General features: G+C 47.1%; 1 protein-coding gene across 1 annotated transcript in view; it reads left to right on the forward strand.

Annotated features, from left to right (window-relative positions):
- cep112 (centrosomal protein 112) overlaps nt 1-16,975 on the forward strand; it is a 221,621-nt gene that overhangs the window by 98,926 nt on the left and 105,720 nt on the right. The window contains exons 18-19 of the mRNA XM_031814326.1: nt 325-460; nt 5,946-6,053. Of these exons, the coding sequence (XP_031670186.1) occupies nt 325-460; nt 5,946-6,053 (244 nt within the window). The remainder of the gene's footprint in view (nt 1-324; nt 461-5,945; nt 6,054-16,975) is intronic.

Consider the following 16,975-nt stretch of genomic DNA (forward strand, 5'->3'; position numbering starts at 1 on the left):
GCTGTTTCTAGAGAGTTGAAAACAGCAGGTCTGGGACAGGTAGCACGTCCGGTGAACAGGTCAGGATTCCATAGCCGCAGGCAGAACAGTTGAAACTGGAGCAGCAGCATGGCCAGGTGGACTGGGGACAGCAAGGAGTCTTCATGCCAGGTAGTCCTGAGACATGGTTCTAGGGCTCAGGTCCTCTGAGAGAAAGAAAGAAAGAAAGAGAGAATTAGAGAGAGCATACTTACGTAATAATTTAGGCAGGTTACCTTCGCTTCCTTGGGCACAAGGACTATGGTGGTCTGCTTGTGTATGTGTTAATGTGTGTATGTGTTTCAGGGAGAAGGAGGAGCAGCTGGGACGTGAGAGGGAGTGTCAGCGGCAGCAGACCCAGCAGGCAGAGAATGCTCTGGAACACTTTAAGAAGCAAGTAGAGATCAGCTCAGAGAAGACCTACGCTAACATGAAACTACAGGTAACATAGTGATAATACTACATGAAACTACAGGTAACATAGTGATAATACTACATGAAACTACAGGTAACATGCTGATAATACTACATGAAACTACAGGTAACATACTGATAATACTACATGAAACTACAGGTAACATGCTGATAATACTACATGAAACTACAGGTAACATGCTGATAATACTACATGAAACTACAAGTAACATGCTGATAATGCTGCATGAAACATACTGATAATACTACATGAAACTACAAGTAACATGCTGATAATGCTACATGAAACATAATGATAATACTACATGAAACTACAGGTAACATGCTGATAATGCTACAGGTAACATGCTGATAATATTACATGAAACTACCGGTAACATACTGATAATACTACATGAAACTACAGGTAACATGCTGATAATACTACATGAAACTACAGGTAACATACTGATAATACTACATGAAACTACAGGTAACATGCTGATAATACTACATGAAACTACAAGTAACATGCTGATAATACTACATGAAACTACAGGTAACATGCTGATAATACTACATGAAACTACCGGTAACATGCTGATAATGCTACATGAAACATACTGATAATACTACATGAAACTACAAGTAACATGCTGATAATACTACATGAAACTACAGGTAACATGCTGATAATACTACATGAAACTACAGGTAACATGCTGATAATGCTACATGAAACATACTGATAATACTACATGAAACTACCGGTAACATGCTGATAATGCTACATGAAACATACTGATAATACTACATGAAACTACCGGTAACATGCTGATAATGCTACAGGTAACATGCTGATAATACTACATGAAACTACAGGTAACATGCTGATAATACTACATGAAACTACAGGTAACATACTGATAATACTACATGAAACTACAGGTAACATGCTGATAATACTACATGAAACTACAGGTAACATGCTGATAATACTACATGAAACTACAAGTAACATGCTGATAATGCTGCATGAAACATACTGATACTACTACATGAAACTACAAGTAACATGCTGATAATGCTACATGAAACATACTGATAATACTACATGAAACTACAAGTAACATGCTGATAATGCTACATGAAACATACTGATAATACTACATGAAACTACCGGTAACATGCTGATAATGCTACAGGTAACATGCTGATAATACTACATGAAACTACCGGTAACATGCTGATAATGCTACATGAAACATACTGATAATACTACATGAAACTACAGGTAACATGCTGATAATGCTACATGAAACAACATGTAACATGCTGATAATACTACATGAAACTACAAGTAACATACTGATAATACTACATGAAACTACAAGTAACATGCTGATAATGCTACATGAAACATACTGATAATACTACATGAAACTACCGGTAACATACTGATACTAAGAAACGTCCTCTCACTGTCAACTGCGTTTATTTTCAGCAAACGTAACGTGTGTAAATATTTGTATGAACGTAACAAGATTCAACAATTGAGACATAAACTGAACAAGTTCTACAGACATGTGACTAACAGAAATGGAATAATGTGTCCCTGAACAAAGGGGGTTCAAAAGTAACAGTATCTGGTGTGGCCATCAGCTGCATTAAGTGCTGCAGTGCATCTCCTCCTCATGGACTGCACCAGATTTGCCAACTCTTGCTGTGAGATGTTACCTCACTCTTCCAACCAAGGCACCTGCAAGTTCCCGGACATTTCGGGGGGGAATGGCCCTAGCCCTCACCCTCCGATCCAACAGGTCCCAGACGTGGTAAATGGGATTGAGATCCGGGCTCTTTGCTGGCCATGGCAGAACACTGACATTCCTGTCTTGCAGGAAATCATGCACAGAATGAGCAGTATGACTGGTGGCATTGTCATGCTGGATGAGCCTGCAGGAGGGGTACCACATAAGGGAGGAGGATGTCTTCCCTGTAACGCACAGCGTTGAGATTGCCTGCAATGACAACAAGCTCAGTCCGATGATGCTGTGACACACCGCCCCAGACCATGACGGACCCTCCACCTCCAAATCGATCCCGCTCCAGAGTACAGGCCTCGGTGTAACGCTCATTCCTTCGACGATAAACGCAAATCCGACCATCACCCCTGGTGAGACAAAACCGCAACTCGTTAGTGAAGAGCACTTTTTGCCAGTCCTATCTGGTCCAGCGACGGTGGGTTTGTGCCCATAGTCCTGAGTTTTTGTAACTGTGACCTTAATTGCCTACCGTCTGTAAGCTGTTAGTGTCTTAACAACCGTTCCACAGGTGCATGTTCACTAATTGTTTATGGTTCATTGAACAAGCATGGGAAACAGTGTTTAAACCCTTTACAAGAAGATCTGTTTAGTTATTTGGATTTTTACAAATTATCTTTGAAAGACAGGGTCCTGAAAAAGGGACGTTTTGCAGTGTCCTTCCAGTTGTCTGTTTAGTGCAGTGTCCTTCCAGTTGTCCGTTTATTACAGTGTCCTTCCAGTTGTCTGTTTAGTGCAGTGTCCTTCCAGTTGGAGGGATGTATAATTTCTGATGTTGTCTTTGTAGTGTTTCCTTTGTCCGCCAAGGGCTCGCTGACTTTCCTTCAACTGGAAGTACATGATCTGTTTCGGGAGGCGTGAGTTGGGCATCCGGATCACACAACCTGTCCAATTAGAGTTGGGGTTGTAATATATATATTTATTTTTATTTTATTTAACCTTTATTTCAAATCAAATCAAATGTTATTTGTCACATACACATGGTTAGCAGATGTTAATGCGAGTGTAGCGAAATGCTTGTGCTTCTAGTTCCGACAATGCAGTAATAACCAACAAGTAATCTAACTAACAATTCCAAAACTACTGTCTTATACACAGTGTAAGGGGATAAAGAATATGTACATAAGGATATATGAATGAGTGATGGTACAGAGCAGCATAGGCAAGATACAATAGATGATATCGAGTACAGTATATACATATGAGATGAGTATGTAAACAAAGTGGCATAGTTAAAGTGGCTAGTGATACATGTATTACATAAGGATGCAGTCGATGATATAGAGTACAGTATATACATATGCAAATGAGATGAATAATGTAGGGTAAGTAATATTATATAAGGTAGCATTGTTTAAAGTGGCTAGTGATATATTTACATCATTTAACTAGGCAAGTCAGTTTAGAACAAATTCTTATTTACAATGACGGCCTAGGAACAGTGGGTTAACTGCCTTGTTCAGGGGCAGAACGACAGATTTGTCAGCTCGGGGATTGGATCCATCAACCTTTCAGTTACTGGCCCAACGCTCTAACGACCAGTAGTGGTGATGCTGTTTATTCTGGCCTCCTCCAGCACGCTGGTGTTGGTCGTCAGCTTTAGACCAGGAGTTTAGTTTACATACACATAGACACATGCACATCTCTTCCATCGTCTCTGACCCTAGCGTGCCCTCTCACACACTTCCCCTGTCCCCTCTCTTTCCTATCTCGTCTACACAGAGAGTGGAGGCTGGATGACAAACAGACAGTGATCAAACCAAGACAATGCCGATGACTGCAGGCCCCTCTCACTCACACACACACACACACACACACACACACACACACATACACACACACACACCTCTGACACAGCCTGGCCACAGATGCACAGGGGCGCCATGCTGGCTGCACACAGATTCCTCTGTCTCTCATTCTCTCCCTCTCTTTCTCTCTCCTTCTTGCTCTCTCTCGTTCATGCTCTCTCTGTCTTTCCCTCTCTCTCACAGCTGGTTTAAACATGTTCCTTTTAGGGCCCTCTATTTGGGATCAGCTGTATTATCTTCACAGAGTGCTAGGTGGCAAAATATGAGAAAAGCAAAGAATGATTCTATGTTCCCATAAATTGAAATCCCACTGTGTGATTTTTACAGCCGGTTCTTATCATTTTAATGAACAATTTAAAGTGGCCTGAGTTAACAATCCTACAGTGTGTGTGTGTGTGTGTGTGTGTGTGTGTGTGTGTGTGTGTGCGTGCGTGCGTGCGTGCGTGTGTGTGTGTGGGTGGGCCGGGTGGTATAGATGTGGAGTGGGCCTGGTGGTATAGATGTGGAGTGGGCCGGGTGGTATATATGTGGAGTGGGCTGGGTGGTATAGATGTGGAGTGGGCCGGGTGGTATAGATGTGGAGTGGGCCGGGTGGTATTGATGTTAGATGCCGTCACAGAGGACGCGTCTCTAAACAGTGGAGTGATGGAGTAATTAGTCTATTTCACTGGGCCGCTGTTCAACACTTGGCAGAATGTGGATGTGGATTATTGAGAGATAACTAATCGATGCAGACTTAGCTGTAAACAAAGTGAGAGAGAACTACAGAGTGTGAGCACTTCTGGGCAGAGTGTGTGTGGGCTTCATTGACAGAGCACGTGTTACATTGTGAACAGTGGAGATGTTCTGTGCTAATTAGTATGTTACTGTAGGCCTTTAACATGGTATTTATTGGCATGGTGTGGGTGGGAATATCATAGAATAGACATACAGTGGGCCTAACTGACAGCACCATGGGCAGTCACACTCCTCCTCTTCCCCCTATCCTTATCCCTCCTTTTACTCTCCTCCTCCTCTCCCCAGCGATCCCCTGGACTCCCGATCTTCCATCTCTCTCTATCCTCGTCTCACATCAAAGTCATGAGAGAGCATCAATCTTCTCTGCATCCTCCCCATCTCTTTTTCTCTCATCCATCTCTTTACATCTCTTTCTATCTCCATTTCGCCCTATCTTTAAGAATATAAGAAAGCATCTTAAGTCTGTCCTCTGTCTGTCCTCTATCTCTCTCTCTCTCTCTCTCTCTCTCTCTCTCTCTGTCTCTCTCTCTCTCTGTCTCTCTCTCTCTCTCTCTCTCTCTCTCTCTCTCTCTGTCTCTCTCTCTCTCTCTCTCTGTCTCTCTCTCTCTCTCTCTGTCTCTCTCTCTCTCTCTCTCTCTGTCTCTCTCTCTCTCTCTCTCTGTCTCTCTCTCTCTCTCTCTCTCTCTCTCTCTCTCTCTCTCTCTCTCTCTCTCTCTCTGTCTCTCTCTCTCTCTCTCTCTCTGTCTCTCTCTCTCTCTGTCTCTCTCTCTCTGTCTCTCTCTCTCTCTCTCTCTGTCTCTCTCTCTCTCTCTCTCTCTCTCTCTGTGAGTGTTATGTTGGTGTTAAACTGTATCGATAGGGTTGTGTCTAAATGTTAAAAGCTTTCACTCCGCTGGATGCTGTGTAAAGAAACGTGTCTGTCCTATTGTGAGTGTAGAATATAAAGACACACAGCACCATGCGGAACAGAAACTGTCGCTGCAGTTCAAAGGATGTTTTCACATAATAACAGCATTCTCTCACCTGTCTGTCACCGAGTAACCTCTCATTACTTTCTCCATAGATTTCTCTCGCTCTCTCTGAGCATGGAACATATATTGCTATTGTCATTGAGAATCACAGAGTGATCTTTCTCTCCCTCCTGTAGATGGATAAGGTGGAGGAGGATCTGACCCGCTCCAAGTCCCTAAGAGAGAAACAGGCCAAGGAGTTCTCCTACCAAGTGGAGGAGCTCAAACAGAAATACGAACAGCAGGTCAGTGGGTGAGAGGAGAGAGGGGGACTTGATACTGTTGTGTTTTTGCCCAAAAATGTCTTGTTTAAACTTTAAGCATTTCCTATAATTTTGGGATTCATTCATTGAGTATGTATTTGTGTATTTGAATACGGGGACATTCTGACATCATCCTCTACATGAGCCATCTGTATTGCCTCATCACAAAAGACACAGATGATATTCAACAGATATTTGTGGTCTTAATCAACTATTAAACCCCCAATGGAAAACTCTGATACAATCTGTGTTCGGCTCATACTGTCGTCTTATCTTCCAGCCCCATCAGTTTCCTCTGATTAGAAATCTCCAAACCATTTTCCTTTTCTATTGAAATCTAACTCGCTGATATAAAGTCTACTTTTATGAGGAGGAAATTCAATTAAGCCACTGGAATGTCCATTATCTGGTGGAAATGTTGGGATTGTATGAAGAATTGGAGAAAGCTTGAAGGCATCTAATACAAACCACACCCCTTTTGCTGTTCAGTTTAGCCTCTTTAGAATCATGAAGTTAAAACCTCTACGGGATCGGTGTCCCCCCAGCGGGACGGTTGAGCTAATGTGATTAGAATGACGTTGTAAATAACAAGAACATTTCCCATGACATAGACATGTCTTATATTGGCAGCAGGCTTACATTCTTGTTAATCTAATGACGCTATCCAATTTACAGTAGCTATTACAGTGAACAAATACCATGCTACTTTTTGAGGAGAGTGAAAAAAAAATAATAATAATCACAGCAACTGGTTTGATACATTCACCTCTGAAGGTAAATAATGTACTTACATTCAGTAATCTTACTCTGATTTGTCATCCTGAGGGTCCCAGAGATAAAAATGTAGCATAGTTTTGTTTGATAAAATAAATTTTTCTATTCAAAAGTAGGAACTGAGTTCTACGTTTTAAACCCCTGCTGTGTCTGCCGCCCCCCATCTAGATGTGTAAAGGTTAGTGTCTTTTCTGTAGGGAAGCTAATTACCATCATTTCTGACCTTTCTGGGAGGGTGTAAACATTTTTTTTTATTACAATATAATTTTTGTATGGTCTCCATAGTTATGTACTTCAAAATGTATCAATTAACCAATTCGGCAAATTTGGGCAGACTTGATACAACATTTTTAACAGAAATGCAATGATTCATTGGATCAGTCTAAAACGCTGTACATGCACTGCTGCCATCTAGTGGCCACAATCTAAATTGCGCCTAGACTCCTAGGTGATATATTGACATTTCTCTTGCATATGATGGAACAAAAAAAATGTGGAAGCGCATGTTTTTTTCTTTGCATTCACTTTTACCAGATCTAATGTGTTATATTCTCCAACATTAATTTCACAATTCCACAAACTTCAAAGTGTTTCCTTTCAAATGGTATCAAGAATATGCATATCCTTGCTTCAGGTCCTGAGCTACAGGCAGTTAATTTTGGGTATGTAATTTTAGGTGTAAATTGAAAAAAAGGGTCTGATCCGTTTAACTACCATGCAAAGGGGTGTCATTGGTTGAAACGACTAAACACACAGACCTTTACATGTTTACATAGTATACTGTACACTGAGTGTATAAAACATTAGGAACAGACCTAATATTGAGTTGCACCTCCTTTTGCCCTCAGAACAGCCTCAATTCGTCTGGGCATTGACTCTACAAGGTGTCGAAAGCTTTCCACAGGGATGCTGGTCCCTGTTGACTCCAATGCTTTCCACAATTGTGTCAAGTTGGCTGGATGTCCTTTGGGTGGTGGACCATTCTTGATACACACGGGAAACTGTTGAGTGTGAAAAACCCAGCAGTGTTGCAGTTCTTGACACAAACCGGTGTGCTTGGCTCCTACTACCATATCCTGTTCAAAGGCACTAAATGTGTTGTCTTGCCCATTCACCCTCTGAGTGACACACATACACAATCCATGTGTCAATTTTCCCAAGGCTTAAAAATCCTTCTTTGACCTGCCTCCCCCCTTCATCTACACTGATTGAAGTGGATTTAACAGGTGATATCAATAAGGGATCATAGCTTTCACCTGGATTCACCTGGTCAGTCTATGTCATGGAAAGAGCAGGTGTTTCTAATGTTTTGTACACTAATTGTATGTGGGACATTCTGAAATCCATTTGAGTGAGTTTTTTTATTATTATATTTTGTCCTTTTTTTATTCCTCTGTATTTCCTCATCACAAAAGACACAGATGATATTCAACAGATATTTGTGGTCTTAATCAACTATTAAACCCCCAATGGAAAACTCTGATTCAATCTGTGTTCGGCTCATACCGTCGTCTTATCTTCCAGCCCCATCAGTTTCCTCTGATTAGAAATCTCCAAACCATTTTCCTTTTCTATTGAAATCTAACTCGCTGATATAAAGTCTACTTTTATGAGGAGGAAATTCAATTAACCCACTGGAATGTCCATTATCTGGTGGAAATGTTGGGATTGTATGAAGAATTGGAGACACCATTCCCCTTAATTGCTGTTCAGTTTAGCCTCTTTGGAGCTGTGAAGTGAACTACCATGCCGAGCGGTGTCATCGGTCACAACGACTAAACACACTGGGACCATTACATGTTTACACAGTATACTGTATATGTAGCCTATGTTTTAACTTGGTGTATGAGTTGAAAAACAGATGTTTTTAATATCACCTTTGTGTCGGCTACTATGTCCAATGAGTAATATTCGGTATTGTTGTGAGCCAACCTCATATCTGTGACACTAGAGAGTCCACTCATTCTCATTGTATCCAGTCACTAACTAGGGTATCATCTGTGATTACAGTGTGTGTCAAAGACATGATTGATTTAAAAAACTCATCTATCTCTCCACCTCCCGCCTAATAACCATCCCGACTCTCATTCCCCACGCGCAGACAGACTAGCGGTGCGTGTCACTCGCTCCAGATGTTTTGGAGTGGAGGATATGAGAGCAATGTTGTGGTGGCAAATAGAGTAATGGGTTTCCGTTTCCGATTTGGTCCGTGGTGGAATGGTCGGTTTGAGGTTGCGCCTTTCCTAATAATCTCTCGATACAGGGGTTATTGAAGTTTGAATATAATCGTATCGTGAATTCTCCTTTTATTTATTTAAATCCACATAAAATGCCCATTAAATTGGAGTTAAAGTGAGGAGCAGAAGTGGAGCTCAGTTGAAGATGTGAAAGTGTTTTCACAAAACATTGTAGTATTGACAATTGCGTTTCAGTCCTACCATTAAGTAGTTTGTTGTCAAAAGCAAGTTTTTATCCTAGTTGTAATTTCCATTGTTTGTGTGTCAGTGTTGCTGAATCTGAAACATCTGAAAATGTTTACCGGGATGTAAATATCATAATCCCTTTTAAATGCAGAACAGTATGTATGTGACAGAAGGGGTCAAGGACAATTACCAGAGTTCTGAAAATATTCAAGTGAAGATAATCAACACTAACCAAGGGAAGGAAATGGATCTATTTCATACTATAAGCATTTGGCGTCATTTTCTTCAGCGATACACCGAGAGAAACATCTCTCTGTCCCAGTACATCAGCCCTCTGTGCTAATGCCACATTTGGTGTCACTCATCGGTGACGTCCACCTCAGAGATAAAGAGAGCAGAAGAGTGGAGAGAGAGAGATTCGGAGCGTATAGAAAGAGTCTCGTGTCTGTCTGATGTGTATTTTCCAATTGCGTGTTCCCTTGTAGTGAGATTGGTGTCTCGGGGTCACCAGGTCAAGTTTGCCCATTGAACCAATCACAAAGGGACATTCCACTGAGGTCACATCAGTGAGAGTTTTAAAAGAGGCTCCATGTATAGAGGAGTTGTTTCCCTCTGACCTCTGACCTCCAGGTCATTAGGACGTCACGCCGGCCCTTCACAGCCCTGCTCCTTGACGTTGAACTGACGTAGGGAGGTCATAAGGCTGTTATAGATGGTGTCGTAACCCCCGACCCCATGGAAACCCCTAATCTGTCCTGCTCCTCAGATATTTGGTGACAACAAATGACACAAAGTCTAGGTCTAGTAAACGCATCCACACACCGAAACGCTCATAGACACAGAAACGCTAACACGTACACACACAGGGCACACTTCTACACTCCCCACTGTGAATAATCGAGTTCTTCCCTGTCCCCTTCTCGTCACCCTGCTGAGGCCAGACAGTTCTCCCTCTCCCCTTCTCGTCACCCTGCTGAGGCCAAGCAGTTCTCCCTCTCCCCTTCTCGTCACCCTGCTGAGGCCAAACAGTTCTTCTCTCTCCCCTTCTCGTCACCCTGCTGAGGCCAGACAGTTCTCCCTCTCCCCTTCTCGTCACCCTGCTGAGGCCAGACAGTTCTTCCCTCTCCCCTTCTCGTCACCCTGCTGATGCCAGACAGTTCTCCCTCTCCCCTTCTCGTCACCCTGCTGAGGCCAGACAGTTCTTCCCTCTCCCCTTCTCGTCACCCTGCTGATGCCAGACAGTTCTCCTTCTCCCCTTCTCGTCACTTCTGCTGAGGCCAGACAGTTCTTCCCTCTTCCCCTTCTCGTAACCCTGCTGAGGCCAGACAGTTCTCCCTCTCCCCTTCTCATCACCTGTTGGCCAGACAGTTCTCCCTTTCCCCTTCTCGTCACCCTGCTGAGGCCAGACAGTTCTCCCTCTCCCCTTCTCGTCACCCTGCTGAGCCAGACAGTTCTCCCTCTCCCCTTCTCGTCACCCTGCTGAGGCCAGACAGTTTCTTCCCTCTCCCCTTCTGTCACCCTGCCTGAGGCCAGACAGTTCTCCCTCTCCCCTTCTCGTCACCCTGAGGCCAGACAGTTCTTCCCTCTCCCCTTCTCGTCACCCTGCTGAGGCCAGACAGTTCTCCCCTCTCCCCTTCTCGTCACCCTGCTGAGGCCAAGCAGTTCTCCCTCTCCCCTTCTCGTCACCCTGCTGAGGCCAAACAGTTCTTCTCTCTCCCCTTCTCGTCACCCTGCTGAGGCCAGACAGTTCTCCCTCTCCCCTTCTCGTCACCCTGCTGAGGCCAGACAGTTCTTCCCTCTCCCCTTCTCGTCACCCTGCTGATGCCAGACAGTTCTCCTTCTCCCGTTCTCGTCACTCTGCTGAGGCCAGACAGTTCTTCCCTCTCCCCTTCTCGTCACCCTGCTGAGGCCAGACAGTTCTCCCTCTCCCCTTCTCATCACCCTGTTGGGCCAGACAGTTCTCCCTTTCCCCTTCCTCGTCACCCTGCTGAGGCCAGACAGTTCTCCCTCTCCCCTTCTCGTCACCCTGCTGAGGCCAGACAGTTCTCCCTCTCCCCTTCTCGTCACCCTGCTGAGGCCAGACAGTTCTTCCCTCTCCCCTTCTCGTCACCCTGCTGAGGCCAGACAGTTCTCCCTCTCCCCTTCTCGTCACCCTGCTGAGACCAGACAGTTCTCCCTCTCCCCTTCTCGTCACCCTGCTGAGGCCAGACAGTTCTCCCTTTCCCCTTCTCGTCACCCTGCTGAGACCAGACAGTTCTTCCCTCTCCCCTTCTCGTCACCCTGCTGAGGCCAGACAGTTCTCCCTCTCCCCTTCTCATCACCCTGTTGGGCCAGACAGTTCTCCCTTTCCCCTTCTCGTCACCCTGCTGAGGCCAGACAGTTCTCCCTCTCCCCTTCTCGTCACCCTGCTGAGGCCAGACAGTTCTCCCTCTCCCCTTCTCGTCACCCTGCTGAGGCCAGACAGTTCTTCCCTCTCCCCTTCTCGTCACCCTGCTGAGGCCAGACAGTTCTCCCTCTCCCCTTCTCGTCACCCTGCTGAGGCCAGACAGTTCTTCCCTCTCCCCTTCTCGTCACCCTGCTGAGGCCAAGACCAGTCTCCCTCTCCCCTTCTCGTCACCCTGCTGAGGCCAAGCAGTTCTCCCTCTCCCCTTCTCGTCACCCTGCTGAGGCCAAACAGTTCTTCTCTCTCCCCTTCTCGTCACCCCTGCTGAGGCCAGACAGTTCTCCCTCTCCCCTTCTCGTCACCCTGCTGAGGCCAGACAGTTCTTCCCTCTCCCCTTCTCGTCACCCTGCTGATGCCAGACAGTTCTCCTTCTCCCCTTCTCGTCACTCTGCTGAGGCCAGACAGTTCTTCCCTCTCCCCTTCTCGTAACCCTGCTGAGGCCAGACAGTTCTCCCTCTCCCCTTCTCATCACCCTGTTGGGCCAGACAGTTCTCCCTTTCCCCTTCTCGTCACCCTGCTGAGGCCAGACAGTTTCTCCCTCTCCCCTTCTCGTCACCCTGCTGAGGCCAGACAGTTCTCCCTCTCCCCTTCTCGTCACCCTGCTGAGGCCAGACAGTTCTTCCCTCTCCCCTTCTCGTCACCCTGCTGAGGCCAGACAGTTCTCCCTCTCCCCTTCTCGTCACCCTGCTGAGGCCAGACAGTTCTTCCCTCTCCCCTTCTCGTCACCCTGCTGAGGCCAGACAGTTCTCCCTCTCCCCTTCTCGTCACCCTGCTGAGGCCAAGCAGTTCTCCTCTCCCCTTCTCGTCACCCTGCTGAGGCCAAACAGTTCTTCTCTCTCCCCTTCTCGTCACCCTGCTGAGCCAGACAGTTCTCCCTCTCCCCTTCTCGTCACCCTGCTGAGGCCAGACAGTTCTTCCCTCTCCCCTTCTCGTCACCCTGCTGATGCCAGACAGTTCTCCTTCTCCCGTTCTCGTCACTCTGCTGAGGCCAGACAGTTCTTCCCTCTCCCTTCTCGTCACCCTGCTGAGGCCAGACAGTTCTCCCTCTCCCTTCTCATCACCCTGTTGGGCCAGACAGTTCTCCCTTTCCCCTTCTCGTCACCCTGCTGAGGCCAGACAGTTCTCCCTCTCCCCTTCTCGTCACCCTGCTGAGGCCAGACAGTTCTCCCTCTCCCCTTCTCGTCACCCTGCTGAGGCCAGACAGTTCTTCCCTCTCCCCTTCTCGTCACCCTGCTGAGGCCAGACAGTTCTCCCTCTCCCTTCTCGTCACCCTGCTGAGACCAGACAGTTCTCCCTCTCCCCTTCTCGTCACCCTGCTGAGGCCAGACAGTTCTCCCTTTCCCCTTCTCGTCACCCTGCTGAGACCAGACAGTTCTTCCCTCTCCCCCTTCTCGTCACCTGCTGAGGCCAGACAGTTCTCCCTCTCCCCTTCTCATCACCCTGTTGGGCCAGACAGTTCTCCCTTTCCCCTTCTCGTCACCCTGCTGAGGCCAGACAGTTCTCCCTCTCCCCTTCTCGTCACCCTGCTGAGGCCAGACAGTTCTCCCTCTCCCCTTCTCGTCACCCTGCTGAGGCCAGACAGTTCTTCCCTCTTCCCCTTCTCGTCACCCTGCTGAGGCCAGACAGTTCTCCCTCTCCCCTTCTCGTCACCCTGCTGAGGCCAGACAGTTCTTCCCTCTCCCCTTCTCGTCACCCTGCTGAGGCCAGACAGTTCTCCCTCTCCCCTTCTCGTCACCCTGCTGAGGCCAAGCAGTTCTCCCTCTCCCCTTCTCGTCACCCTGCTGAGGCCCAAACAGTTCTTCTCTCTCCCCTTCTCGTCACCCTGCTGAGGCCAGACAGTTCTCCCTCTCCCCTTCTCGTCACCCTGCTGAGGCCAGACCAGTTCTTCCCTCTCCCTTCTCGTCACCCTGCTGATGCCAGACAGTTCTCCTTCTCCCGTTCTCGTCACTCTGCTGAGGCCCAGACAGTTCTTCCCTCTCCCCTTCTCGTCACCCTGCTGAGGCCAGACAGTTCTCCCTCTCCCCTTCTCATCACCCTGTTGGGCCAGACAGTTCTCCCTTTCCCCTTCTCGTCACCCTGCTGAGGCCAGACAGTTGTCCCTCTCCCCTCTCGTCACCCTGCTGAGGCCAGGACAGTTCTCCCTTTCCCCTTCTCGTCACCCTGCTGAGACCAGACAGTTCTCCCTTTCCCCTTCTCGTCACCCTGCTGAGGCCAGACAGTTCTCCCTCTCCTCCTCGCTGAGGTTTGGGGTAACCCTCCTGGGGCAACAGTAGCAGTGTCCCGTTACCGCACTGTCTCTCTCCCCAATTCTCATTTCTGTACAGTCCTGTCACACACCCCCTAGTCCTCTGTAGCAGCTCTACTGTGCCACTACACCCAGGCCCATCTCAATGACAGGAGCCACTCAGTGACAGGATGCAGGCTGTTTTGTAACACCGTCTCTCTAGACTCACTCCAGTGACAGGACGCAGGCTGTTTTGTAACACCGTCTCTCTAGACTCACTCAGTGACAGGATGCACACTGTGCTGTAACACCGTCTCTCTAGACTCACTCAGTGACAGGACACACACTGTGCTGTAACACTGGCTCTCTCTAGACTCACTCAGTGACAGGACACACACTGTGCTGTAACACCGTCTCTCTAGACTCACTCAGTGACAGGACGCAGGCTGTGCTGTAACACCGTCTCTCGAGACTCACTCAGTGACAGATGCACACTGTGCTGTAACACCGTCTCTCTAGACTCACTCAGTGACAGGACACACACTGTGAGTGTTTCTCCCAGCCCTCTCCTGCTTGTCGTGCCACACCGGCCCCTTTAAGAGGCCTCAGCACCCAGAAGCCCTTTCTTCAGCAAGTCTGTGACGTATCTAGGATGTTTGTGTCTCCATAATCCCTCGCTCTCTCCCTCTCTCTTTTCTCTCTCTCTATCTTTTTTCTCTCTCTCCTCCTCCTCTGCCTCCTTTCGTTATGTTACTTGTTTGAAAACAGATCTAGCTTGGCCTTCCTGTCCACCTCCAAACCCCCCCCTCTCAAAATCAAACCCTGAAATGAAATCAGGACGGTCACACGAAACAGTAAGCCAACGCTTCCCCACTTGTCTCTCCTGTCGTCGGGTGTCACGCTGTTGTTGTAGTTTTGCGTAGGAATTAGCCGCCTATCAGTCAGCCCATCAGACTCTGACATGCTGTGGAGATATGAATCAGGATCTGTGGCGTGATTCTGCATGACTGTGAAATCCAGTTGCTGGATATGATTGGGTCTCTATTATATTACTGAATTAATTATATTATAGTGAATGGAATTGAATTACAGAGCAGATGTCATGTATTAACTCTGTGGAGCAGCAAAAGCCGAACATCTCCAATGACAATAACATGGAGATGGCCAGGCCGGTCTCACACAATGCTTTGTTTGTGTTTGTGGTCAACTGTCTAAGAGGATTTTGCTCTAGAAATGAGCTGTGGGATGTCTTTCTGAAAACTACTGTTTATGTCCCAAGTGTGTGTGTATGTGTGTTTATTAGTGTGTTTTAGTAGTGTATGTGTGTTGTGTTTTTTGGTATATGTATACATACTAACTAATTCCTTACAAATGTAGATGTGCGACAGCAATAGAAGAAACACAGAGAAACTCCAGGTAAAACATTGTATTCAGTCATCCCTCCTTTACAGTTTTCACATCTACCTAATGCAAGTAGTGGAAACCCTGAAATCCTGCGTGGCTAATAGAAGTGTCTTTTGTGGCCTTCACTGAGTGAGGAATCCAGCCTCCTGTCGATATACCCATTCATCACCAGATAGCATTATAGTCTAAGCGTAAGCAGTGTCTGGAGCTTGGGGCTAAACCTGTGGCTAAACCTGTGGCTAAAACTGTGGGCTAAACCTGTGGGCTGGGACTAGGGCTCTGTCTGTCTGTCCTATCTGTCTGTCCTATCTGTGGCAGGCCCAGGTAGGGTGCCGGGGGAGCACAATGTGTGGAGGATTAGCTTCAGAGCTGGGCCCCACAGGGCCCCTGCTGGCCTTTCACAGCCCCGGCAGGGGAGCACACCGTGGGGTGGACAGGGTCATTGGGTACCCGCCTTGGGGGTGTGAGAGCAGAGAGAGCGGAGCCTGGGAAAAAAGCAGACACTGGCGGTGCTTGCTTTTAGCGTTCTCAGCACTCCACCACCAGCTTTACCTCACAGCAGGTGACTTGTCTCAGATCCGCAGCGCTAGGCTAGCAGAGCTAACTCTGCAGAGTGGAGCTGTCTGTGGACACTGGGATAGCCTAGCTCAACTGACTGACAGCATGGTATTTTGTAAGGGGTTCTTTCTTTTGAAGGATTCTTTTGTATTTTTCCGTCTCTTTTCTTTTAGGTTTTCTGTTAATTCCATCAGACGATGACTCACTGTCTCAGTGTGTCGTTGGGGCAGCATTTCTGTTGGTCTGCTTGTGGGAAGCTTTTTGTTATTTTGTCCTCTAAATACTCTCTCGTTGTCAGCGTAGACCGTACAGCTACGATCATTTGGTGGCGAAAGGCAACCAAATTTGAAAGCAAACACTGATTTGATTCTTCTGCAGCAGTCTGTCGGACTCTGAATGAATACGATGACAGGTTGAAGGAACGTGTTCCATCTCCTCTCCGCTTTTTGTAGATTTCTCCCCTCCAAGTTTGTTCCTTGTCTTCCTTCTCCTCACGTCCTCTGAGTGGGCGTAGTATAATGATGATAGGCATCGCCCTTAATAAGCCCATTTCCCCACGCTGTGAGACTCATAGCATGGGGCGAGGGTAGCTCGTCTAGTAGCCAGATGGCTAACCCCTCACAGACTCTCTGCATAGACAGCCCAAGCTAACTGCTCATTTATATGCCGATAGGAGAGGGCGACAGGAGTCCGATTTGGAGAAGAAGCGAGCGATAGTGGGATGGAAACAGTGTGAGGTAATAATGATGTAAAGAATTGCATTATGTCGTGGAGTCATCGAGTCGAGGCAAGAGACAAACTCTCTTTTTTTTGGTCCTGTCCTTTGTGCAACGGCGGGGCGCATTGGAGTATGAGGAGGGATGATGGACAAATTGTCATGACGACAGGGCTGGGCTGATGTAGTCTTCTTCCTCTCACCTCCTGTTGTCCAATCAGATGTGCGAGCAGCGTGCAGGGCAGGAGCAGGAGAGGATGCGTCTACAGCAGCATTACAGCACGGAGAGGGACAATCTGGTCCAGCAGCGCCAGCGGAGGTGGGCACCATGGAGAGGGAGGCGCGGCCCCCTGCACCAGCACC

Source organism: Oncorhynchus kisutch, unplaced genomic scaffold (genome assembly GCF_002021735.2).
Source record: "Oncorhynchus kisutch isolate 150728-3 unplaced genomic scaffold, Okis_V2 Okis06b-Okis10b_hom, whole genome shotgun sequence".
NCBI classification, from domain to species: domain Eukaryota; kingdom Metazoa; phylum Chordata; class Actinopteri; order Salmoniformes; family Salmonidae; genus Oncorhynchus; species Oncorhynchus kisutch.